This window comes from Heterodontus francisci, chromosome 11 (genome assembly GCF_036365525.1).
Source record: "Heterodontus francisci isolate sHetFra1 chromosome 11, sHetFra1.hap1, whole genome shotgun sequence".
NCBI classification, from domain to species: Eukaryota; Metazoa; Chordata; class Chondrichthyes; order Heterodontiformes; family Heterodontidae; genus Heterodontus; species Heterodontus francisci.
In genome coordinates, this window is record NC_090381.1 from 70,080,338 (window position 1) to 70,108,331 (window position 27,994).

The window sequence follows — 27,994 nt, forward strand, 5'->3', positions numbered from 1 at the left end:
CTAATCCACTCCTCAGTTACCCCCAACACCCTGTCACCTTCCCATGGCACCTTTCCATGCATGTACAGGCGATGCAACACCTGCCCTTTTAGTTCCTCTCTCTTGCTGTCCAAGGCCCCAAACACTCCTTCCAGGTGAAATAGCGATTTATGTGTATTCCTCTCAATTTAGCATACTGTATGCACTGCTCACAATGCGGCCTGTTCTACATCGGGGAGACCAAATGCAGATTGGCTGACTGTTTTGCGGAACGCCTCTGTTCAGTCCTCAAGAATGACCCTGAGCTTCTGGTGGCCTGCCATTTTAATTCTCTATCTTGCTCTCATGCTGATGTTTCTGTCCTTGGCCGACTGCAGTGTTCCAATGAAGCTCAACGCAAGCTTGAGGAACAGCACTTTATCTTTTGATTAGGCACTTTATAGCCTTCTGGACTCAGCATTGAGTTCACTAATTTCAAACCATACTCTGTGCCCCCCATTTTGTTTCCTTTTCTTGCACATTTCAGTCTTTTCCTCCTGTTTTGCTTTCGGACGGCAGCTGTTCTTTATTCTGCCATTCACACTTCCTCTGGACACATCCTTTGTCTCTTAATTTGTCCCATTATTACTCACTTTGCTCTGCCTGAGCAAATCATTTGTCATTTAATGTCTCCCATCTTCTGCCCTCTCACAGACCATCCCTTTTGTTCCTTTTCCAACCTCCCCCATTTGACCTACTTAAAACCTATTCCATTTCTAACTTTTCCCAGTTCTGATGAAGGGTCATCGACCCAAAGCATTAACTTTGTTTCTGTCTCCACAGATGCTGCCAGATCTGAGTACTTCCAGCGTTTTCTGTTTTTACTTGATATAATCCTCCCTGCTTTTAATGAGTCTGTTAATTGCAATAATATTCTCAATTCTTCAAGCAACCAGGTTCATTTACATAAACAAATGGGCTATCACTGGTAGCCCCTTGCTTTTCCAGAATCTCTCTTTAAAACCAGCCAGGCAGTTAATTATTTTGGAGAATGGAATTGATGTGCCAGACATTCTGAGGGTTTCCATTAGGGACCAAGGGGGAACTCTGTGGGTGGAGCCAGAGGACATTGGTAGGGTGTTGAATGCATACTTCACATCTGTCTTCACCCAAGAGAATGAGGATGTAGATATGGAATTCAGAGAGAGAGACTGTGAGGTTCTTGAGCAAATTGTCATCGGGAGTGACAAGGTATTGGAGGTTTTGGCAGGCTTAAAAGTGGACAAATCTCCAGGTCTGAACGATTTGTGTCCCAGGATGCTGTGAGAGGCGAGGATGGAGATTGCAGGGGCTCCAACCCAAATTTTTAATTCCTCCCTGGCCACCGTGGAGGTGCCAGAGGACTGGAGAACAGCTAATGTGGTCCCACTATTTAAGAAAGGTTGTAGAGATAAGCCAGGGAACTATAGCCCAGTGAGTCTCACGTCAGTCGTTTGGAAGCTATTGCAGAAAATTCTGAAGGAGAGAATCTATCTCCACTTGGATAGGCAAAATTTGATTAGGAATAGTCAGCATGGCTTTGTCAGAGGGAGGTCATGCCAAACAAATTTGATTGAATTTTTTGAGCATGTGACCAGGTGCGTAGATGAGGGTAGTGCAGTTGATGTAGTTTACATGGATTTCAGCAAAGCCTTTGACAAGGTCCCACATGGGAGACTTATCAAGAAAGCAAATGCACATGGGATACAGTGTAACTTGATAAGGTGGATTCAAAATTGGCTTAGCTGTAGGAGACAGAGAGTGATGACAGACGGCTGTTTTAGTGACTGGAAGCCAGTGTCCAGTGGCGTACCACAGGGATCTGTGCTGGGTCCCCTATTTGTCAAAATTATATAAACGACATAGATGACTATGTGGGGGGTAGGATCAGTAAGTTCACGGATGACACAAAGATTGGCCGAGTGGTTAAAAGTGAGGTTGAGTGGCTTGGGTTACAGGAAGATCTAGACGGGATGGTCAAATGGGCAGAAAAGTGGCAGATGGAATTTAACCCTGAAAAGTGTGAGGTGATACACTTTGGAAGGAGTAATGTGACATGGAAGTATTCAATGAATGGCCTGACACTGGGAAGTTCCGAAGAACAAAGGGACCTTGGTGTGTTTGTCCATAGATCCCTGAAGGCAGAAGGGCAGGTTAATAGGGTGGTGAAAAAGGCATATGGGACACTTGCCTTTATCATTCGAGGCATAGATTACAAAAGCAGGGAGGTCATGTTGGAGTTGTATAGAACTTTGGTAAGGCCACAGCTGGAGTACTGTGTGCAATTCTGGTAGCCACATTATAGGAATGATGTGATTGCACTGGAGGGGGTGCAGAGGCGATTCACTAGGATGGTGCCTGGGATGGAACATTTAAGCTATGAAGAAAGGTTGGATAGGCTTGGGTTGTTTTCGCTGGAGCAGAGAAGACTGAGGGGTGACCTGATCGAGGTGTCCAAGATTATGAGGGACATGGACAGGGTGGATAGGGAACAGCTGTTCCCCTTAGTTGAAGGGTCAGTTACGAGGGGATACAAGTTTAAGGTGAGGGGCACGAGGTTTAAGCGGGATTTGAAGAAGAACTTTTTTACCCAGAGGGTGTTGACAGTCTGGAATGCCCTGCCTGGGAGGGTGGTAGAGGCGGGTTGCCTCACATCCTTTAAAAAGTAACTGGGTGAGCACTTGGCACGTCATAACATTCAAGGGTATGGACCAAGTGCTGGCAAATGGGATTAGGTAGACAGGTCAGGTATCTTTAATGCATCGGTGCAGACTCGATGGGCTGAAGGGCTTCTTCTGTGCTGTTTTATTCTGTGATTCTGTGATTTCATCTGGGTTATCCACATCTAGGTTTTAATGTAGCTGGTGACTTTGTTCCATCACCACCATCTTCTTCTTAGTGGTTTTCCAGTAAGTGTCTTTTCTTTCATTTTAGTGTTTCTAAGAAAATCCACAAATTTAAAGGGTGGTACTTGTAGATTCACTGGCTTGTAACTATTTCTTGGTGATTCTTGATCTTAACTTACACATTCAACATTTTATTCCAGAAAGGATTGCTTTCCACAACCTGTAGCAATTGTGTCTCACATTTAGGGCTGGATTGTACGGAGCCCTCGACATCCGGATCCGTGGCGGGGCTTGGGGGAGGGGGGGGCCTGAAGATGATCCTGGATGAGGCCCACCATGCCACTGGGCGATGAGACCTGAATTAACATATGCAAATGAATAAAATTAATAAATTAACATGCACTTACCTGGGAGATTACGGGCCCACCATGATCTTCAGAGCAGCGGCCGGCCCTCCCGCGCCTTTGGATCCCTGTCTGGGGGAAATGAGGCACAACACTGGTTGGGGCTGGTGACAAGGTAAGTTTATCAGTGTGGGGGAGGTGGGGGAACGGGGTCAAATTAGCATCATGGGTGTAGGGGATGGTGGGAAGGGTTGTAGTTTCAACTTGTGCAGTTTGGGGGTGGGGGGGAAGGTCAGATGGTTAAGGTAATGTTTTGGAGGGGACGAGCAAATAATTACATTTTTATTTGGGGGGGGTGGGAGAGGGGCAAAAGAAATGTGTTAATATAATTTTATTGAATATTTCTTAAATATTTAAATAAGCCGGTAGGGCTGGCAACCCTGTAAAAACCCATTGCTGAGGGTAGGTAGCCCGCCCCTTCCATGTGATCGGGAGGGGCTTGCCCTGGCTGTTTAAATGAGCCACGGCACTTGAGATCGTGGTGGCTCTTTGGCGTGCGGCCTGCGCGGGCGGGCCACCATTTTTGAAGGCAACCATATCAAATCCAGCCCTTAGAGTGTTGACGGAAAAATTAAACAACCAAAGGTGGTTCTGATATTGTTATATCCTCCCAGGCGGAGTAAGCCACAACTGTAGTTTATGAATACGTATGAACATCTTCAACTGTTAGTTACCTTCCACAACAAAAATATTCTTGGCTGCTAAGTTTCATATGTACTGCACTTTCTTCACCTGGGTTTTCAGAGGGACTTTCCTGTGGACTTGAATAGTGCTGGATGGCAGCACTTGCTGTTTTCCAAGGAATTAACTGAGGCTTATCCGTCATCCTACTGTTGACTTGATTCTTTAGCAGAGTATTATTTGTGGGCTCATTGTCCTTGGGTGTATACTGCCAAAGTTTTGCTGAATACAATTTTGAACCACTCGATTTTCCTTTCCCCTTGTGCCTCTGCTATACACACAAATTTCCAAGCTTGTATAGCTTTCCATTGAGCCTTATATTTTCAGTCTTCTGGGAGAAGTGATTATTTATCTGATTCTTCAGAGCTTTTGCCCTTTCAGCTTAGCATTGCGCCATGTACGTTAATTGTTCTCATTGCTCCAGAACAAAGTCAATACCATTTCCATCGTTTTCTCAAGAAATAAGAAAGACTTGCATTTATATAGTGCAAGGAGATGACTGATTAGTTAACCTGTTTTTAATGGTCTTGGCTGAGGGAGGAATGTTGGTCAGGGCACTGAGAATGCCCTATTCTCAAATAATTTACAATAAATAATTTATTTATTCAGTGCTTATTTCCATGTATTCGCTAGCAACTATGTGAGTACACAGTCAGAGATAATCTACACGTGGTTAATGACTACAACGTGACCTGGAAGTGCTAGATGGATGAAAGGGATCACTTTCAATCAGATGACAAAACAGACCAAGGCAGTTACACATCTTTTATTGTTGCTTTAATACTGGATAAGATAATAGATTGACTTTTGAGGATTTACCTGTATGACAACCTAATAATTGGCATCAAACACAGACTCTGAATGGGAAGCTTCTGCTTGATAACATTTGTAGGATTTCACTCCCTCAAAATGTCTGACAATCCTTACTAGGTGGTATATCTAAAATTCCAAAAAAATGTTCTGCAAGAAAGGCAGCGACTTAAGCATAATGTGGTTGAGGATTGAAGTTAGAATCTGGGAATGGGTAAGAAATTGGCTGAAAGGTAGACTGCAGCTTTAGGGGAGTGGTGTTAGAGTAATGTGGAAAGTGCTAAGTGAAGCACCGAGAGGATTAGTTTTGGGCTATCTACTGTTTCTAACTTGCACTAATAACTTGGATTCAGAAGCTAAATGGAAATTTGTTAGATTTACAGACAAATGGGAGGAGAGGTGGGTTAGGGGATCAGTCAACTCGGAAGATGCAACAAAGGATCCACAAAATTAATTGAATTAAATATTTAAGTGGATTGATTGGTGACAAATAAAACTGAATGTGCATACACAATGAAAAATTGGACAATGTACATCCTTTGTGAATAGTGCTGCAATAATGGCAGATGAAATTGAAAGAGATCCAGGGATATTAGATTCACTATTTAACATGTTCAGTCATTGCACAGCAACAACTAATAGAACAAACAACGCTGACCCTTGTAGCTAAAATGGTACTGTACAAGTGGAACTACACTTTGTCAGTTTTGGTAACTGAACCCAAGGGAAATATTCCGACTCTCGAAGTGCTACAGATAAAAAACATTAAGAAGAGCAATCCATACAGGCAGAATAGCTTGCTGAAAGAAAAAAGTGGTTAGGAAAATTAGATTAGTAAATGAACCAGGGATCAGCTTCACTGCCAATATAACTCTACATTCGCCTGTTGACTCATTACTATAGTTAGCGAATGGTTGAAACCACAATTACCAACTTGTACTGCACCAATTCAACAGTTAGGGCTGAATTTTACCGGCCACTCGACACTGCGGGTTGCAGCGCAGGGGCTGGTATAATTCTGCGGAGAGAGGCACGCCTCAACCTGTGACGTCGCGAAGGGCCCGCCGCATATTACCAGTGGCGTGGGGCCCTCGGTGCGGATCACCGCCCCCTGTTTGGCGAGGGCCCTTCATCTCCATATGCAGATTGCCATTAAATATATTCAAAATAACTTACCTGCTGTCCCACGCCGATTTTACGGCCTCCGTTTGGCCTTCACACGCCTTCGGAGCTGCGCACGGTGTTCCGAGGCGAGAACCTGATGGGGAGGGGAGGAAGTAATAAAATTTTTAGGGCGAGTGGTGTGGAGGAGCAGGGAAATTAATTTTTATTGGATGTGGGGAAGGGGTTGAAGGGCAAAAGATAGAAGGTTGGGGGGGAGGTTCAGGTGTTTGAAAAATAAATGAGGGTCATTGCGGGCAATGAAATGACCATTGTGGGGGTTGAGGAAGGGTCTCCACTTAATTTTATATTTAATAAAAATAAATAATGTTTTGCCTTTAAAAATTAAAATTAATTGTAAGGGCTTAAAGCAGTGGCATCGGACGCCCTTGCTGGGGATGCGGAGGCCGCCCCCTTACGTCAGCGGGGGCGGGCGCTCCACACCAACTATTTAAATGAACTCCCGTGCGAAATATCGCGGGGGGCTGTTCGGCGGCCGCTGAATGCGGGCACCCCACCGAGTTCAAAGGGCGCTGCCGCAGAGCGAGGCGCCCGAATAAAATTCAGCCCTCATTTTTTTTGTAGCAGTACGAGATCTTCCATTTAGTAAGTCATGAGGCAGGGGAAATGTGTCATCCAGAATTTCATAGTGAAGCCGCATAAGCATCAGGAACTTTGCTTCAGATCCTATAGTACCCATGAGAAATGTAAGAAGAAATCTAGTAAAATTAAATAATTGTCATTATTTAATGAGAGGTGGTACTTGTTATATTTAATCTTTATGAAAACTTCTTATTTTTTCTAGAATGGTTTTTTGAATTTGGCTTTGTCATCCCTAACTCCACAAACACTTGGCAATCATTAATAGAAGCAGCACCAGAATCACAGATGATGCCAGCTAATGTGTTAACGTAAGTGACCTGTGATGTAACATCTTCTTTTATTAGTGTTATTGCATTTGTGTTATAAAAAGGTTAAGTTGATCATGAAAAATAAACCAGACGACCTATGACAGAACATACATGCCGCTGGCCTACTTTCATCTTGTACCTTAAGAAAAAAAAGAACTAAAGTTCCTGATTTCTTTACCCAATTCTTGGTTCCTGTCTAACCTTTTGCTTACCACATCGAAGTAATCCCTAAATTAACAAAAGGAGATTTTATTGGGTAGCTGCCCCTCTAAGAGCATGTAGTACACATCTATTGTATGATTTATATTTTCTCGTGCTTCTGTGGTAACCATGAGTCAGTCTTCGAGTTCTTCAACTGCTCTTTATAGAATCATAGAATGATACAGCACAGAAGGAGTCTGTTTGTCCTTTGTGCCTGCATTAGCTCTTTAAAAAAAAGCTGTACAGTTCCTCCCAATCCCTGCAAATTTTTCCACTTCAAGTATTTATCCAATTCTTTTTTGAAAAGTTGATTCCAGTCCACCTGCATCAAATATCTTTTCAACTCACTAAAGTTAGCCCTGCTTCAGTTGAGTATTTTCTCATCTAGTTTTATCTTGTCTTTTTCCATAGCTACTCTAAACAACAACTGTTTGCATTTATATAGTACCTTTAACATAATAAAACATTCCAAGGCACTTCACAGGAGTGTTACAAAGCAAAATTTGACACCGAGCCACATAAGGCTCGGTGTCAATGGCCAAAAACTTAGTCAAAGAGGTAGGTTTTAAGGAGCTTCTTAAAGGAGGAAAGAGAGGTGAAGAGGTTTAAGGAGGGAATTTCAGTGCTTAAGGCCTAGGCAGCTGAAGGTGGCCACCATTGGTAGAGTAATTAAAATCGGGATACTCAGGAGGCCTGAATTAGATGAGTGGCAATTTCTGAGGGTTGTGGGGCTGAAGGAGATGGGGAGAGGCGAGGCCTTGGAGGGCATTTACTTGACCCGGAGTCGATGTAGGTCACTGAGTACAGGGCTGATAGGTGAAAGTGCAAGTAAGGACATGGGCAGCAGAGGTTTGGATGACCTCAAGATTACAGAGGGTAGAATTCAGGAGATTGGCCAGGAGAGCATTGGAATAATCAAGCCTAGTGGTAACAAAGGCATTGATGAGGGTTTCGGCAGCACATGAGCTGAGTCAGGGCACAGTGGAGCGATGTTACAGATATGGAAATAGGCATCTTAGTGTTGGCGCGGATATGCGATCAGAAGCTCATCTCGGGATCAAATATTACACCAAGGTTGCAAACCTAATATTGTGATCAATTGCAGTTTCATACAGCTGCTATGTGTACAAGGCAATTTCTCAAGTATTAGTGAAACTATCAATATTGTATTTTTTACTTGATTCATCTTTGAAGGTAGATATATATTTGATATTGGAAGCCATCCCTTGTGTTACTTGGAAGAAAGTGTTCAGAAATGGTGTGGAAGAAACATATTTTGAGTTGACAATTTTCTGCTATAAGGCCAGAGTTGTCATCTCATTCTGTGCTTTTTGTATTCATGTGCATGGCAACATTAGAGAATCTGTGTCACCTCTTAATGTAGAGGAATTCATTTTCCAGATAGAAAAATAAACTAAATACATGGCAAATTGCCCTCCCATAAACAAAAATCAAGATTGTATCTGAACAGGTAAATGGGAAAGAGTGTTCTTTTAAAAACAGAACGCAACATTTCCTGTTGCCAACTGTATTAAGCGATTCTTCTGCCATCAGAATTGGTCACATATTTTCAAAATGCTATTTCACAAAGCTGTATACTGCCATCATCCTTCATTACAGTGTCTTTTTATTAAGTATCTTCAGTTGTACATTTACCTCAAGTGTGCATTTTTTTTCATATTTGTTTAGGCTCAGTCTCGCTTTTTCCTCTTGCTTTCCCTTCACCACCCAACAATTGGGTGAGTGAAGTAAAAACAGAAAATGCTGAATATATTGAGAAAGTCTGGCCACATCTGTGCAGTGAGAAACTGGGGAACAGCACCTCATCTTTCGATTAGGCATCTAACGGTCTTCCAAACTCAACATCGAGTTCAACAATTTCAGATCATAACTTCTGCCCCCATTTTTTTCTGTTTTTGTATGGCAGCTGTTGGCTACCTGCACAGCATTCTTCAATGATGAAGAACACCACACAGGTATTAGCCTGTAAGATTGCCTACCCCCAGGGAATTGACGTAGTCTACGGAGCCCCGCTAGAAGCAGTTCTATGCAAATCAATTTCTCCCCATGGGTCTCTTTCTTGAAAAGAATAGATTGAGGAGTGACCTAACGGAGGTCTTTAAAATTATGAAAGTTTTTTGGTAGAGTAGTCACAGAGAGGGTGTTTGTGGAGAGAGCAAAACTAGAGGCCATTAATATAAGATGGTCATCAAGAAATCAAATAGGCAATTCAGAAGAAATCTCTTTACCCAGAAAGTGGTGAGAATGTTGAACTCACCACCACAGAGAGCAGTTGAGGTGAATAAGGGAGGCTAGATAAGCGTATGAGGGAGAAGGCAATGGAGGTTAATGCTGATTGAGTTTGATGAGGAAGGGTGGGAGGAGGCTGCAGAGGAACATAAACTCCTGCATGGGCTGGTTGAATGAATGGCCTGTTTCTGTGCTGTACAGTCAGTGTAATTCTGCGCATTCTGATGATGTCATCAGGACTAAGGCAATTCTGTGTTAAACCTACCAGAAAACGTGGTAGCAAGGATCATGGTCACAGGAGGCCTAGTTTAGTTTTTAAAGGTTTGTTGTAGGCTAGGAGGAGTAGGAGTGACACACAAGTACGTTTTGGGTTTTCCCTGCCCCAGGCTTCCTCCCTGTTCCCCGATTTGTAGATGTGCTAGCATCCCCACACCCACTTTAACAGGGACCATTAATGTGGGTCCCTGACAGCAGCCTGACCTCTCTCCAATTTTGACTTCATCTGCTGGTGGTTAAGTCATTCCTGCCAGCTTTGGGTGGAAGTCAGAGTCAAGGCATGTAAAATCTCTGTCGGCTTCAGTTTCCATACTCCTTGGTGTCAACCTCTAATTGAAGGGAAGAATTATACTTGATATTGACCATTCTTGAGGGAAAGTCAAAAGCAATCAATGTTATATGGAGTAACTCTGATTCCTCTAGTTGGATCCAGGACACAGAAAGGCAGCGTTATCAATGCCAAACCCCGTAAAAAGTTGATCTTGATATTGGCACAAGCGTAATTTGTGGGTGCATCTCTCGTGGAGAATGTTTGAACTTTTATCTCTAATAGCATGTGCTGAATAAGTTTGCAGCGCACCTTTCTATCCTTGCACAGAGCTGTAAGACTTGGGTGAACTAGCCTTCGTGCCTAAATAGGGATTAAATCCTGACACAGGCTCATCCAGGGTCTTTGGGTCAGACTTATGAGACGCGTCTTTCTGTTGACTGGTTCCAGTTGGATAAAACTGGCCTCAGCAGTGGAATCAGTTCTTCCAAATTGACTTTCTCTTTCTCTTTAATGCAGCCTTCCAAGGTGAATTCCTTTAAAGTCCTTGTGCTTTGCTAAAGGATCAGGAGTATTTTGTTCTGCCCCATACCTTACCTGAAAAGAGGAAAGATTGCTTTGAATCTTAAGCAGTGATACTGTTCGTAGTTTCCACAGACAAATGGACAAATCACAAATGTTATCCCAAAGACATAGATGGAAGTCCTGGAATTCTATGTGTTATGACCAGGTGAGAAGGGGGTCTAGGGTTTCCCTCTCAGCCTTTGCCTGGTTTGACCATGTTTTTAGCTCCCTCTCAGTGAATCCTTGTTCACTGCTTTCCAATTGTAAGGCAGAGAAATCAATCAGACAGGTTTTCTTAGATTTAAACAAGAAAGGTGGAAGTTTATTAATCTTAAATTCTAATTCGGTTAACAACTACGAAAACGCGATGTGACCACGCTAGCATGCATACATGATAAACACACACGCAGATAGAGACAGAAAAAGTAGAAAGAATAAAGGGGAAAAGTTTGAGCCAATAACTGGGTTTCTATTTACGGTCCTTTGAGTTTGTAGAGTCTTTGCTTGCCGGTAAGTCTTGCTGTTTCTTTGGTGCCCAGTGCCTGCTTTCAAACTTGTTTGGATGTAAGAGTCTTTTCTCTGTTGAGGTTTAAGTGACTTCAGTGAATCCAGAGATTAGTGAGAGAGCGAAAGAGGCTCTCTGCTTCCAAGTTCAGTTGCAGTCTGCAGTCTCCCCCAAGCTGTCCTGTGAGCTGTTCAAAACCAGACCTGGGCCATCAGGTTAGTTTTTTTTTAACAAACTCCTGCGTTTGTGGATTCCAAAGCTCTCGGTGGTGGGTGGGGGTGTGCGGTGGCTGGTGGCGGGACGGGGGGTGCAGTGTAGTGCTGTCTCTTACACCGCCAAGATGTGGATCACCATTGCCCAGACCAGTCTCTGTTAATTGAATCAGTGAGCAGTTCCCATTGTCTTTTCCTACGCGACTGTCTCTTAGAATGCAATCTTTTTCCAGCCACTGCTGATCTCTTTAAACAAATCATCTGTCCACTTTAGCAACAGTTTTTGATTAATGTTCATATGACAAAATTAATATGCCTCATTCTTGGCAGGTGGGGGTTCTTGGCATATGTGACAAAAACACAATTCGATTAATTAGTCACTATAAACCAGTGGCCTTGATCATTGGCTATAAATATCAGGATTCTGCTCTAAAGAAAGTGCTAATCTATATCTTCATTTACACGTCGCTTCTCTTTTTCCATCTGAGTAAAAGCATGCTAAATTTACAGGTTACATTGTCTGGGTAAGAATTTGGTGGACTCTTGTACTCCAGTTTTCATAAATGCTTTGGTGGAGTCTGCGGTGACTGATCTAGTACATCCTTCAATCCTGCATTGATGAGTCCTTAACAATTAAGCTTTTGTGACCTAGTATTAGGCGAAATTGGAAGGCAGCTGAAAAAAAGCAGCACCAAATTGGTTAAAAAATACTGAAAAATGTTTAAAAGGCAAAATTAAAGGCACTGTATCTGAATGCACACAGCATTTGCAACAAGGTAGATGAATTAACAGCACAAGTAGAAGTAATTGGGTATGATCTAATTGCCATTACAGAGACATGGCTGCATGATGACCAAAGCTGGGAACTGAATATTCAAGGGTATTTGACATTAAGGATGAATAGGCAAAAAGGAAAAGGAGGTGGGGTACAGCTGTTACTAAAGGATGAGATCAGTACATTAGTGAGAGAGGATCTTAGATCAGGAGTCCAAGATGTTGAATCAATTTGGGTGCAGCTAAGAAACAGCAAGGGGCAGCAAACATTGGTGGATGTTGTTTATAGGCCGTCAAACACGTTGTGGTAATGTAGGGCACAGTATAAATCAGGAAATTAGAAATGCATGTAGTAAGGAAAATACTGTAATCATCTAATTAGCACTAATGCTATGGAAGATGAATTCCTGGAATATATACCAGATAGTTTTCTAGAACAGTATATTAAGGAACCAACTAGATAACAGATTATTTTAGTATTGTGCAGTGTGAAAGGGCTAATTAATAACCTCATTGTAAAGGAACCTTCAGGGAAGAGTGACCATAATGTTATAGAATTTTACATCAAGTTTTTAAAGTAATGTGGTTTAATCCGGAACTAGGCTCTAAATCTAAACAAAGGAAATTACAAAGGTATGAGGGGCACGTTGGCTGTGGTAGATTGGGAAACTACATTAAATGGTATGGTAGATAGGCAATGGCTAGCAGTTAAAGAATTAATACATGGTTTACAACAAATATACATTCCTTTGAGGCAAAGCCCCAACAGGAAAAGTGGTCCAACTGTGGCTAACAAGAGAAGTTAAAAATTGTTTTACATCAAAGGAAGAAGCTTATAAAATTACCAAAAGTGTAAGCCTGAGGATCGGGAGCATTTTCAAGTTCAGCAAAGGAGGACCAAGAAACTGATAAAGAAAGGGAAAATAGAATATTAAAGTAAACTAGCGAGAAACAAAAACGGACTGTAAAAGCTCCTATGGATATGCAAAAAAGGAAAAGATGAACAAAGACAAATTTGGGCCCATTACAGGCAGAAACAGGAGAATTTATAATGGGGAACAAAGAAATGGCAGAAAAATTAAACAAATACTTGTGTCTGTCTTCACGGAGGAAGATATAAAAAGCCTCCCAGAAATACTAGAGAACCAAGGAACTAGTGAGAAAGGTGAACTGAAAGAAATTAGTATTAGTAAAAAAGTAGTACTGGAGAAATTAATGGAACTGAAAGTTGGCCAATCACCTGCACCTGATGATCTACATCCCAGAGTGTTGAAAGAGGTGGCTGTAGAGATAGTGGGTGTGTTGATGGTCATCTTGCAAAATTGTTTGGATTGTGGAATGGTTCCTGCAGATTGGAAGGTAGAAAATGTAACCCCACTATTTAGGAAAGGAGGGAGAGAGAAAATGGGGAACTACAGACCTGTTGACCTGACATCAGTGGTAGGGAAAATGCCAGAATCTGTTATGAAGGATGTGATAATTGGACACGAAGAAAATAATGGTAGGATTGGGCTGAGTCAACACGGATTTATGAAAGGGAACTCTTGTTTGACAAACCTGTTGGAGTTTTTTGAGGATGTAACTAGCAGAATAGATGAGGGGGAACCAGTGGATGCGCTGTATTTGGATTTTCAGAAGGTTTTCAATAATGTCCCACACAGGAGGTTGGTAAACAAAATTAGAGCACGTGGGATTGGCGGTATTATACTGGCATGGCTTGAGAATTGGTTAATGGATGAAAACGGGGAATAGGAATAAACAGGTCATTCTCAGGTTGACAGGCTGTGACTATTGGGGTATCACAAGGATCAGTGCTTGGACCCCACCTATTCACAATCTGTATCAATGATTTGGATGTGGGGACCAAATGTAATATTTTCAAGTTTGCAGATGACACAAAACTAGGTGGGAATGTGAGTTGTGAGGAAGATGCAAAGAGATTTCAAGGGGATTTAGACAGGCTAAATGAGTGTGTGAGGCAAGTTTTTTTACACAAAGGGTGGTGAGTGCCTGGAACTTGCTGCCAGGGGAGGTGGTGGAAGCAGATACGATAGCGACGTTTAAGAGACATCTTGACAAATATATGAATAGGAAGGGAATAGAGGGATATGGGCCCCGGAAGTGCAGAAGGTGTTAGTTTAGGCAGGCATCAAGATCGGCGCAGGCTTGGAGGGCCGAATGGCCTGTTCCTGTGCTGTACTGTTCTTTGTTCTTTGTTGTTCTTTGAGTGGCCAAGAACATGGCAGCTGGAATATAATGTGGAAAAATGTGAAGTTATCCACTTTGGTAGGAAAAACAGAAATGCAGAGTATTTCTTAAATGGTGAGAGATTGGAAAGTGTTGATGTGCAAAGGGACTTGGGTGTCCTTGTTCATGAGTCACTGAAAGCTAACATGCAGGTGCAGCAAGCAATTAGGAAGGCAAATGGTATGTTGGCCTTTATTGCAACAGGATTTTGAGTACAGGAATAAAGATGTCTTGCTGCAATTGTATAGAGCCTTGGTGAGACAGCACCTGGAGTATTGTGTACAGTTTTGGTCTCCTTACATATGGATGGACATACTTGCCATAGAGGGAGTGCAACGAAGATTCACCAGACTAATTCCTGGGATGGCAGGATTGTCCTAGGAGGAGAGATTGAGGAGGCTGGGTCTGTATTCTCTAGAGTTTAGAAGAATGAGAGGTGATCTCATTGAAACATACAAAATTCTTGAGGGCTCGTCAGGATAGATACAGGAAGGATATTTCCCCTGGCTAGGGGTGGGGTGGTGGTGGTCTAGAACCAGGGTGCACTGTCTCCAAATAAGGAGTAGGCCACTTAGTATAGAGCATAGCTACCTAACCTGAACCCGACGGGACCCGAAGATGTGTCGGGTTCGGGTCGGGTCGCTCTTCCAGGTCCGACATTCAGACTCGGGCTCCAATATTAATGTACTTTTTAAACAACCTTTCAAGTCCAGTTACAGTTTTTGTTGCTTATCTGCACAAGCTTAAAAAGTGAAAAAGCTAGGTTAACTAAACATTCCGGTGGTTGGGTCGGGCACGGGAAAAAATGAAAGGACTAGGGCAGGGTCGGATGTGGTTCTGTCAGGCTCGGGTCGGGTTTCATTTGCAGACCCGAGCTGGCCTTTAACTTAGGACAGAGACGAGGAGGAATCTCTCAACTCAGAGGGTGGTGAATCTTTGGGATTCTCTACCCCCAGAGGGCTGTGGAGGCTCAGTCATTGAGCATGTTCAAGACCAAGCTCCTCACAGACCGCATGGATCGGTTGGAGCGGCAACTGGATGCACTGAGGAGCATGCAGGTGGCAGAAAGTATCATAGACAGGAGTTTTAGAGATGTGGTTACACCCAAGGTGCAGGCAGATAGATGGGTGACCGCTAGAAGGGGCAGGCAGTCAGTGCAGGAATCCCCTGTGGCTATCCCCCTCTCTAACAAGTATACCATTTTGGATAATGTTGGGGGAGATGGCCTATCGGAAAAACAACAGCAGCAGCCAGAGCAGTGGCACCACAGCTGGCACTGTTGTTCAGCAGGGAGGGACAAAGCGCAGAAGAGCAATAGTTATAGGGGACTGTATAGTCGGGGGCACAGATAGGCGCTTCTGTGGACGTGAAAGAGACTGCAGGATGGTATGTTGCCTCCCTGGTGCCAGGGTCAAGGATGTCTCTGAACGGACAGGGGGCATTCTGAAGGGGGAGGGTGAACAGCCAGAGGTTGTGGTACACATCGGTACCAATGACATAGGGAGGAAGAGTGATGAGGTCCTGCAGGGGGCATTTAGGGAGTTAGGTAGTAAGTTAAAAAACAGGACCTCTAGGGTTGTAATCTCTGGATTACTCCCCGTGCCACGTGCCAGTGAGGCTAGAAATAGGAAGATAGTGCAGCTAAACACGTGGCTGAGCAGCTGGCGTAGAACGGAGGGTTTCAGATATCTGGACCATTGGGCTCTCTTCAGGGACAGATGGGACCTGTACAAGAAGGACGGGTTGCATCTAAACTGGAAGGGCACTAATATCCTGGCTGCAAGGTTTGCTAGCGTCACTTGGGAGGGTTTAAACTAGTGTGGCGGGTGGTGGGAACCAGAGCAGTAGGACAGCTAGTGAAATAAATGAGGAGGACATAGTAAATAAGGCCAGTAGGACGAAGAGGACGAGCAGGCAGGGAGATGTTGCTGAGCACAGCGGGACTGGTGGTCTGAAGTGCATTTGTTTCAATGCGAGAAATATAACAGGTAAGGCAGATGAACTTAGAGCTTGGATTAGTACTTGGAAATATGATGTTGTTGCTATTAGAGACTTGGTTGAGGGAAGGGCAGGATTGGCAGCTAAATGTTCCAGGCTTTAGAAGCTTCAGGCAGGATAGAGGGGGATGTAAAAGGGGTGGGGGAGTTGCATTACTAGTTAAGTTTAGTTTAGAGATACAGCACTTAAACAGGCCCTTCGGCCCACCGAGTCTGTGCCGACCATCAACAACCCATTTATACTAATCCTACACTTATCCCGTATTCCTATCACATCCCCACCGGTCCCTATATATTTCCCTACCACCTACCTATACTAGGGGCAATTTATAATGGCCAATTAACCTATCAACCTGCAAGTCTTTGGCATGTGGGAGGAAACCGGAGCACCCGGAGGAAACCCACGCAGACACAGGGAAAACTTGCAAACTCCGCACAGGCAGTACCCAGAATCGAACCCGGGTCCCTGGAGCTGTGAGGCTGCCGTGCTAACCACTGCGCCACTGTGCCGCCCAGAAGGAGAATATCACAGCTGTACTGTGGGAGGACACCTCAGAGGGGTCATGCAGCGAGGCAATATGGGTGGAGCTCAGCAATAGGAAGGGTGCAGTCACGATGTTGGGAGTTTACTACAGGCCTCCCAACAGCCAGCAGGAGGTAGAGGAGCAGATATGTGGACAGATTTTGGAAAGATGTAAAGGTAACAGGGTTGTGGTGGTGGGTGATTTTAACTTCCCCAGTATTGACTGGGACTCACTTCGTGCTAGGGGCTTGGATGGGGCAGAATTTGTGAGGAGCATCCAGGAGGGCTTCTTGAAACAGTATGTAGATAGTCCAACTAGGGATGGGGCCATTCTGGACCTGGTATTGGGGAATGAGCCCAGCCAGGTGGTCGAAGTTTCAGTGGGGGAGCATTTCGGGAGCAGTGACCATAATTCCATAAGTTTTAAGCTACTTGTGGATAAGGATAAGAGTAGTCCTCTGGTGAAGGTGCTAAATTGGGGAAAGGCTAATTATAACAATATTAGGCAGGAACTGAAGAATTTGGATTGGGTTGGCTGTTTGAGGGTAAATCAACATCTGACATGTGGGAGTCTTTCTAACGTCAGCTGATTAGAATCCAGGACCAGCATGTTCCTGTGAGGAAGCAAGACAAGTTTGGCAAGTTTCGGGAAGCTTGGATAACACGGGATATTGTGAGCCGAGTCAAAAATAAAAAGGAAGCATTTGTAAGGGCTGGAAGGCTAGGAACAGATGAAGCACTTGAGGAATATAAAGACAGTAGGAAGGAACGTAAGCAAGGAATTAGGATGGCTAAAAGGGGTCATGAAAAGTCATTGGCAAACAGGATTAAGGAAAATCCCAAGGCTTTTTATACGTATATAAAGAGCAAGAGGGTTACCAGGGAAAGGGTTGGCCCACTCAAGGACAGAGATGGGAATCTATGTGTGGAGCCAGAGGAAATGGGCGAGGTGCTAAATGAGTACTTTGCATCAGGATTCACCAAAGAGAAGGACTTGGTGGATGATGAGCCTCGGGAAGGGAGTGCAGATCGTCTCGGTCATCTCATTATCAAAAGGGAGGAGGTGTTGGGTGTCTTGCAAAGCATTAAGGTAGATAAGTCCCCAGGGCCTGATGGGATCTACCCTGGAATACTGAGGGAGGCAAGGGAAGAAATTGCTGGGGCCTTGACAGAAATCTTTGCATCCTCATTGGCTGCAGGTGAGGTCCCAGAGGACTGGAGAATAGCCAATGTTGTTCCTTTGTTTAAGAAGGGTGGCAAGGATAATCCAGGAAATTATAGGCCGGTGAGCCTTATGTCAGTGGTAGGGAAACTATTAGAGAGGATTCTTCGGGACGGGATTTACTCCCATTTGGAAACAAATGAACTTATTAGCGAGAGACAGCATGGTTTTGTGAAGGGAAGGTCGTGTCTTACTAATTTGATTGAGTTTTTTTGAGGAAGTGACAAAGATGATTGATGAAGGAAGGGCAGTGGATGTTATCTATATGGACTTTAGTAAAGCCTTTGACAAGGTCCCGCTTGGCAGACTGGTACAAAAGGTGAAGTCACACGGGATCAGAGGTGAGCTGGCAAGATGGGTACAGAACTGGCTCGGTCACAGAAGACAGAGGGTATCAGTGGATGGGTGTTTTTCTGAATGGAGGGATGTGACTAGTGGTGTTCCGCAGGGATCAGTGCTGGGACCTTTGCTCTTTGTAGTATATATAAATGATTTGGAGGAAAATGTAGCTGGTTTGATTAGTAAGTTTGCGGACGACACAAAGGTTGGTGGAGTTGTGGATAATGATGAGGATTGTCAGAGGATACAGCAGGATATAGATCGGTTGGAGACTTGGGCAGAGAAATGGCAGATGGAGTTTAATCCGGACAAATGTGAGGTAATGCATTTTGGAAGGTCTAATGCAGGTGGGAGGTATACAGTAAATGGCAGAACCCTTAGGAGTATTGACAGGCAGAGAGATCTGGGCGTACAGGTCCACAGGTTACTGAAAGTGGCAACGCAGGTGGATAAGGTAGTCAAGAAGGCATACGGCATGCTTGCCTTCATCGGTCGTGGCATAGAGTATAAAAATTGGCAAGTCATGTTGCAGCTGTACAGAACCTTAGTTAGGCCACACTTAGAATATTGCGTGCAATTCTGGTCGCCACACTACCAGAAGGTCGTGGAGGCTTTGGAGAGGGTACAGAGGAGGTTTACCAGGATGTTGCCTGGTCTGGAGGGCATTAGCTATGAGGAGAGGTTGGAAAAACTCGGATTGTTTTCACTGGAACGACGGAGGTGGAGGGGCGACATGATAGAGGTTTACAAAGTTATGAGCGGCATGGACAGAGTGGATAGTCAGAAGCTTTTTCCCAGGGTGGAACAGTCAGTTACTAGGGGACATAGGTTTAAGGTGCGAGGGGCAAAGTTTAGAGGGGATGTGCGAGGCACGTTTTTTACACAGAGGGTGGTAAGTGCCTGGAACTTGCTGCCAGGGGAGGTGGTGGAAGCAGATACGATAGTGACGTTTTAGAGACATCTTGACAAATATTTGAATAGGAAGGGAATAGAGGGATATGGGCCCCGGAAGTGCAGAAGGTGTTAGTTTTGGCAGGCATCAAGATCGACGCAGGCTTGGAGGGCCGAATGGCCAGTTCCTGTGCTGTACTGTTCTTTGTTCTTTGATGGATTTTCTAGATACTATAGATATCAAGGGATATGGGGATAGTGCAGGAAATGGCATTGAGGTAGATCAGCCATGATCTAGTTGAATGGTGGAGCAGGCTTGAGGGGCCAAATGGCCTACTCCTGCTCTTATTTCTTATGTTCCAGACAAACAACTCAGTAAGTTGGATACTATGGGTTGCATACTTTTTCAAGAGCATGATGCAATCCCCCAGTAGCCATAGATGTAATCATTATTAGTTGACAATTAATTCATTCCTAATGACACACCTTCACATTGTAATTTGAGATTGAAAATCTAGACCAGTATTATACCAGCTGAGAATACCCTCCAAAGCGACCTATGTTAAGCTGCAGATTTGTTGTCATCACTCTCATATTTAAAGCATATCAATGTTTAACTCTGCTCAAATTCTGCTTTCAGACTATCAAACCTTGATAATGCTGTAAATTGATTATCCAGTAGTTATTAATATTGTCACTTTGGTTCTACAGTGTCATTCCTATCATATTTCTCCTCTTCTCCCACTCCCCAAATAAATCTATCAAGATGTGAAGACTTTACTGTGCCACCAGACAGTGTACAAGTGCTGAGACTCTGCCTGAGAGCATTGTTCTTCCTATCTAAAGGACCATAGCTTTGGATGACTTACCCAACCTTTGAAGAATTGATCATCCCACCAGAAAATAAGATCAAGATTTCAGGCTGGGTAGCCTGAAAAATGTTATAATGTCCAGAAGCAACTGGTGCCTTTTGTCATAAAATAGGGTCAGAGTCAAGTTGTTATAACTGAGTCCAGCTGTTGACCAGTGCTGTTGCTACAGACACATTGACGAAACTCTGGGATATTTGAACTTCTGAGTACTTAGCCTACATCGCTAAGTGCTACATCAACAGTTAAGGGTGCAAACCAGGTTTGTTTCTGTCATTTTTGTCCTTTTTTTTATTTATGGGTAGTTAATCCTATTGTTACGCCCAGCTGATAAAAGGGTCCAGGGGTTCCCTCTCAGCCTTTTGCTGGTTTGGCCGTAACAGGGTTTAATTTTTAAAACACCGTATTTTTAGCTTCCTCTCAGTGAATCCTTGTTCACTGCTCTCCAATTGTAATGGCAAAGAAATCAACCAGACAGGTTTTCTGAGATTTAAACAAGGAAGGTGTAAGTGTATTAACCTTAAAACTCTAATTCGGTTAAAACTACTGAAAATACGCGCGCTAGCATGCACACGCAATAAACACACACGCAGATAGAGACAGAAAAGGAGAAAGGTTTGAAGCAATAGCTGGAGTTCATTTACTGTCTTTTGAGTTTACTGTAAAGTCTTTGGTTGCAGTTAAATCTTACCATCTCGTTGGGGCCCAGTACACGCTTTCAAACTTGTTTTGATGGGTTTCTGCTGTCTTGAAATCCAGTTGCATTCTCTTCTTTTCGTGAGGGAGAGGGAGATGCTCTCTATTCAAGTTCAGTTGCAGTCTGTCTCAAGCTGTTCTGTGAACACAATTCAAACCAATAGTTGGGGCAGCCGGCCAGTCAGGTGACTAGCTCTTTTTTACTGGACAACCTGCCCGGTGAGGTTTTGTGAATTCTTTCAATCTTAGTAGACATCCTCAGTTAAGGGGCTGGAATGCTGACTTCCATATATTCAATGTCTGGTGATCAAAATCCATTTGGGTTAATTGATAATGGAGCAGTTCCATTGTCTTCTCCAAGCAACTGTCTCTTAGAATGCAAATGTTTCCAGCCACTGTGCAGCCATGTTTTCAGTCCAGTAAGTTTAAAATTAATGTTCCATGTGACAAAATTAATATGCCTCATTCTTGGCAGGCATGGTTTTCATCTCATCTTCTGAACAGAACATATGAATATTGCAATTGTTACGATCAGGTGAGGAGGGATTATAGGGCTCCCCTCTTTTTCCTCCTTGTTTGACCACAATAGGTTTATTTCCTTTTGAATTGGATATACTTGCCAATTCAGTGAGTGTTTTTATGATCACGGTGCATAAACAGTTAAAAGAACTGACCAGACAGATTTTCTTGAGTTTAACAAAGAGAGGTTCCCTTGATCGTACTTAAACTAATCTAAGTAAAAATTATAAACTTGCTCCAACTTTCACACACACACGCTGGAGGTTCACACACACACACACACACACACACAAACAGACACGCAATAGGTTTCAGAGTGGGGATGAATAAATTGGTCGAATCAGAGTCCAGAGAAATAAAAAGGGGTATACAGTCTGTGGAGGTTGATGACTCAGCTGTCTTCAGGCTTAATTCAGTGGTTGTGCAACTTTCCTTTGGTGGTCCTGAAGCTTTCAATTTGAAGATGTGGATGGCTGATGCAGTGGTTCTCCTGGAGACAAGAATGCAGCTGATTTACTTCAGGAAGTCTCTGTCTGCTGCAGGGATATGCCTCGGTGGTCACAGTCAGCAGGCAGGGTTTGAAGCTTGCAAGGTGATTGGGGAGAGAGAGAGAGAGAGAGAGGAAAGAGGGACTCCACTTGGGTCTTCTCTTCTCAGTGTCTAACAGCTTGTCTGGTTGCTGCAGAGAAAACACAAACTTAAGCACAGAGATGGTGGGCCTGTCACATGATCGTCACCCAGTGATTCAAGCATGGTGGTTACCAGTGTGTATTCCCTCTTGCAACTTAATCAGTCCATGTCTAAGAATTTCCTTCTCACAACCAGGCTCCCATTGTTCAAGTGATTAGTTTTGAGTGGTTAGCCTCCACCAGTAGAGGCAGTGGCATTACATTAAACATCTGTTGCTACTGTACAGTTTGACAGTGAAGATAATTTTGGCAGAATTTCAGCAGCAATAAGATGAACCCATTCTACTCCACCCCACGATGGCTGACCGAGCATTTCAATGATAGAAGTGTCCAATTACAGACTAGGTTATCAAAACAAACAACATTAATTCAAGTTGAATTAATTCAAGATAAAGTGACAACACAAAAATAACCTTCTTATGTCTTACTGAGCTCTTTAAAGGTTGAAGCCTGCATTGTGCCAGTTATCCTGCTGGATGTATCCAGAATTTGCAGAGCACTGAGGATGTCTGATATTTTTTTTTTTAATCTTTCCAAACCAATTTACACCAGCATTGGAGCTGGTTATTCATTAATTTATATGCTCTTAATTTAAAGAAATATTGACCTTTGATCTTAAGCTTTTGATCTGGATAAATGTTACATTGGTGACACAGATTTCTATTAGGAGCATCAATTAATTACAGTAGCTTGTGAAGAGTTCCCCTATCAAACCATCAGTATGGTCTCCTTCAAAATTCCTTCCTTAAGGATATCAGAAAATTAGTTTCCTATTTTTAATCTCTTACACAATAATAAATTACACAACGTAGGTGCATGCTCATTGTTTTTATTACCAGGAATGGCATGGATTCATTGTTCCCAACTGGTAGGGGAAAATCTGCAGGGAAGCTCAAAGACCATTCTGCTAGATCTGTGGCTACTAGTTTAAACCTACTTGTTTAGATATCTACAAGATAGAAACACCAGTGCAGTTCAGAATATTTATTAAGCACTACTGTTGAGATACAGCTCCAATGCAGTTTATCATTAGGCATATTAGTTTCAATTAATATAGGTTACCTTTCATCTTTGACTATCTTAGTCATTGTAAATTGAAAACTTAGACTACCTTTGTGAATAAAACTTCATTTATTCTCTTGTACAACAATCAGTTATTTATAGTAAGGATATTTAGTTGCATTCCCACAGCCCAGTCGACAAGAGGATGGGCAGCCTGCTTCCAGACCTCTGGCAATGCCCTCTTTTGCTATTTGCTGGTGACCAGCAATTGTGCAACAGTCCAGTTATTTTTTTCTTTTGTATATGCTGCTTCCTGTACTTTGTATAACTCAGATAAAGTGCTAAGTGTGGCAGTATTCTGTTCGACTTTAATGGAGGATTGCATTGGCATCCTTTCACTCTGTAGTACTGTTCGTTAATGTTATACCACTATGCTACCTAATATTCTTAATAACAATTTCAAGCTGTTTGGGAAAGAACACATAAAAAGCTCAACAATATATAGAATTCAAATATTTTAGTAAACAACAGAATAGATTTTTATGAGTTGAAGAGGAAGAACGGAATAGTGTATATTGTGTGTATAGAAAAGCCTTGTACTTCAGCTGCCAGATTAAGCTCCTTGCCTTCACCCCATTATTTAGTAGTTGCTGACAAATATAACTTGTAAATATTATAATTGTGTTCCATGAAGTTTACCAAGTTGTTTAAGTTTGCTTTTTTTTCAACCAACAGTGGTAATGTAGTCATAGAAACCAAGTTCTATGATGATGACCTCCTTGTAAGTACTTCCAAAGTTAGACTTTTCTACGTCTGAAGGGAATTGTCTACTGTTTAGTACGAAATGTCTTGCTGATGGCAGATGGATGAGACACTTTTCAGCGTCAAGTGACCAATGGCCCAGCTGTATCTGGATGGCAATTGGCAAATTAGGTTCTTCAGAATTGATTTAGAAGATTGAAATGAGCAAGACTCTCAGTACAAAAGAACAAGACTTTTAGAAAAGAAATATGGCAGTGACACTGAGCACTGTATTTTCTTGAGACCAATGTTGTACATTATTTTAAATGCTTTTTGTTTTGCTTTGAATCTGTATACACTGCTTTTCTTCCTTAGTTTGTACCATACATAGTTGCACTTCATGTTACTTTAGAATTTTGTCCATGTTAATTACCTAGTTACTTTTTATTGACTGCTATAATTCGTGACACATTCCTCAGTTGTAACCAAGTGTAAAATACTCCTTGTATGCTTTATATAATTCTAATCCATAATGAAGTAAATGATAGGGATGAGCAACGTTGCAGTCTCAGTGAAATAAAAGCTGTTGCTTCTGTATTTAAAAGTCAAATGTAGTTCATTTGTACTGTACATATTGATGCAGTATCATTTTATAGTATGTTTTGTTTACAATTTAAGATGCAGTATTAAATGGGTTAGCTTTAAATAACTATTTTGAGCAAGGAATCTCAATTTTTAAAAATTAACTATAGGATTTTTAATGGCACAAATTTTGCTGTACCATCAGAGATGCAACACAAAATATGTACATATGTCAGTGAAGGGTGGAAGAGGTCTCGCAGCAAGTTGGTTGCTGCCAGCCACTACTCCATAAGTAACCTTCCTGTTTGTACTTTTTGCTAGGAGTTGTGCATGCGTAAGTAGTACACTTTTCAACTGGAAAAGACAATCATAATAAAACATTGAAAGTTTCTTTTCCAGCAATGTTACTATCACCAGGAAATCATTGGCTGCACTGTAGTTGTATTTGTCAGTAAATTTTGCCTGAATCTATTTTTCTTCATTTGTTGTTCTCACACTCCTTAATACTCTGCCCAGCTGTAATTTCCCCTTTCTTTGAGAAATACCTGGCCTGTGCCCAACAACAAAACTGATATTAGCAATTGAGTTCTGATCCAAAGCTCCAAGCAACAGAATATTATAAAATTTAGCACAGTACTTTTTAAATTGATGCTATTATTATGGCCTAGGCATACTTTTGATATACTTTTCTCTCCCCAACCCCCTGCCCCCTCCCAAATGATGATCACACATTGGTGATGACTGTGGTGATTCTGCAAAAGTGTTGTCACGCACATAGGAGGTACGATGATACAAAATTCGTAGAGTAACTTTGAAGAGTTATGAAAAAACGGGCTTTGTCTTTAAAAAAATGAACCTTTAGCAAGAAATGCTGCGATGATCCAAAATGGCCACCCAAGAGAAGGGCATTAAACTTTTGTATGTTCAAATAGTCTGACAAAAGATAAATTTTCATAGCCAAAAGGTGATAATGAAACCTATCAGAAACATTCCAGAAATGAATGACTTCTAAAACAAAGGAGGTGTGAAGTAGCCACATCCTGGGCCACTGTGTGATCACTATGGGAAGGAAACCAGAATGTCTCCTAACAGGAAGTGAGAAATGGCAGCTTTACCTTAAAAAAGACAGCCAGAAAGAGGGGGAGAGAGAGAGAGAGAAACTGACCCAGAAGGTGAAGCTACTTGTAACTGCTGGCATTCCAAAAAGTCAGAAAGCACATGCCTTGCCGGATAAAAATCTGACATCTACATCATACAGCAGAGAGAGAGTTAAAAGTGACCCACCATCTTCACCATAATCTTCAATCAAGAGAGAAATCTACAATCTTCATAGGCCTGCAACCCTCTATAACTCGAGTCTCAAGAGAATTAAACAGGTTGATCATAACCCTGCTCCCCCCACTAAAACCCACCTACCTCTTTCCCTCCTCTACCTGTTTCTTTGTGTGTGTGAATGCAGTTGCAACAAATTTGGGATAAGGCGTATTGATTAATAAACAATTGACCATCTTTTTAAAACCCTACTAGAAAACCTGTCACTGTCTGTTTATTTGAAAAATAAAACACAAAGGGACAAAACTCTTAATACAAATATACTTGCTGCGATCAGGTAGGGAGTTGAACAGTGGGAACCACCCACATCACACTACAAGGCTGTAACAAATTGGCTCGAAGCTGGGATCTGAGCTGCCAGACAAGATTTGGAAAATGGGAGGAAAATTAACCTCTAGAATTGTGGAAACATTAACAACTGGTTTTCTTGTATTCTGTGTTTTTGTTTTCTGCGATGCTAGAAACAAAAGAGATGGCCGCATTTAATGCTTAGAAGGTTGTAGAGCAGGGAGAGATAGCCCATGATAAGTTAAACAAATTAGGTGTTGAAGATTTAAAATGCTTTGCTACAGAGGGGGGATCACTTCCAGACAAAAAGCAAAGAAACGCGAACCAGTGAAAAGTCTAGCCAACCATTTTAAACTTATAATATAAACAGAAAATGCTGGAAACACTCAGCAGGTCAGGCTGCAGATGTGGAGAGAGAAGCAGAAACAGACCTGAAACATTAACTCTGCTTCTCTCTCCACAGATGTTGCCTGACCTGCTGAGTAGTTTCAGCACTTTCTGTTCGCATTTCAGATTTCCAGCATCTGCAGTATTGTGCTTTCATTTTAAATTTATCCCTGAGCTAGAAGAAGACAGCATGGAATCAGAGTCTGAAAGAATAACTCTAGCTAGAATTCAATTGAAAAGGGAAGAGATGCAGTTACAGATGAAAAGGGAAGAAATACAGTATCAGCTTCAAAAGGAAAAAGAGGAGAGTTTCAGAAGGAAATAGAGATACAAAGAGAGGACGCGGCAAAAAGGTTTGAGTTACAGAGACTGCAAACCCAAAATGAAAATGCTGCTATCCCCAATTCAGAGCAAAATTTTGATGTGCTGAGACACTCAAGACAAGTGCCAACATTTAATGAGGAGGAGGTTGAGTTATACTTTATCTCATCTGAGAAAATAGCTACCAGGTTAAAATGGCTGAAAGAATTTTAGACTCTTATCAGGCAAGTTGGTGGATAGGGCTTGTGAAGTTTCTTCCCCTGTTATCAGAAGGAAGTTCCTCTGATTATGAACAAACTAAAACTGCAATTCTAAATGCATATGAGCTGGTAATGGAAGCATATAAATAAAAATTCCGATACACTTGTAAAAGGAACACACCTTGAATTCGAAAGAATTAAACATATGGCTTTTGATCACTGCATACGGTCTCTCAAGCTAAAACCCTTATATGAAAAATTGAGAGAAATTATGTTGGTGGAAGTGTTTAAAAATAGCATTCCAAGTAGTATAAGAACTCTCATAGAAGGACAAAGAATTCACAGGGTGAGAAGCTGCCACCATGGCAGATGACTTTGATCTCACATCCCTTGATTCAGGGAAAAGCCTTTCATGATAATTCCCAGAGGATCGGAAAGGGCAGTGATAAAATATGGAGTGATAGCAACAGAGAAACAAAAGGTGAGCACACAAGAAGCCCTCCACCAAACAGGGTTAAGGAAAATCCCAAGGCTTTTTATACATATATAAAGAGCAAGAGGGTAACCAGGGAAAGGGTTGGCCCACTCAAGGACAGAGATGGGAATCTATGCGTGGAGCCAGAGGAAATGGGTGAGGTGCTAAATGGGTACTTTGCATCAGTATTCACCAAGGAGAAGGACTTGGTGGATGATGAGCCAAGGGAAGGGAGTGCAGATAGTCTCAGTCATCTCATTATCAAAAAGGAGGAGGTGTTAGGTATCTTGCAAAGCATTAAGGTAGATAAGTCCCCAGGGCCTGATGGGATCTACCCTAGAATACTGAGGAAGGCAAGGGAAGAAATTGCTGGGGCCTTGACAGAAATCTTTGCATCCCCATTGGCTACAGGTGAGGTCCCAGAGGACTGGAGAATAGCCAATGTTGTTCCTTTGTTTAAGAAGGGTGGTAAGGATAATCCAGGAAATTATAGGCCGGTGAGCCTTACGTCAGTGGCAGGGAAACTATTAGAGAGGATTCTTCGGGACAGGATTTACTCCCATTTGGAACCAAACAAACTTATTAGCGAGAGACAGCATGGTTTTGTGAAGGGGAGGTCGTGTCTTACTAATTTGATTGAGTTTTTTTGAGGAAGTGACGAAGATGATTAATGAGGGAAGGGCGGTGGATGTTGTCTATATGGACTTTAGTAAAGCCTTTGACAAGGTCCCGCATGGCAGACTGGTGCAAAAGGTGAAGTCACATGGGATCAGAGGTGAGCTGGCAAGATGGATACAGAACTGGCTCAGTCACA

At 42.5% G+C, this 27,994-nt stretch overlaps 1 protein-coding gene across 2 annotated transcripts in view; it reads left to right on the forward strand.

Annotated features, from left to right (window-relative positions):
- pde6d (phosphodiesterase 6D, cGMP-specific, rod, delta) overlaps positions 1-24,304 on the forward strand; it is a 74,714-nt gene extending 50,410 nt beyond the window's left edge. For both annotated transcript variants that reach the window (XM_068042259.1, XM_068042260.1), the window contains 2 exons: positions 6,705-6,810; positions 23,590-24,304. In XM_068042259.1, the coding sequence (XP_067898360.1) occupies positions 6,705-6,810; positions 23,590-23,671 (188 nt within the window). In that variant the 3' untranslated portion in view covers positions 23,672-24,304. The remainder of the gene's footprint in view (positions 1-6,704; positions 6,811-23,589) is intronic.
- The last annotated feature ends 3,690 nt before the right edge of the window (positions 24,305-27,994 follow it).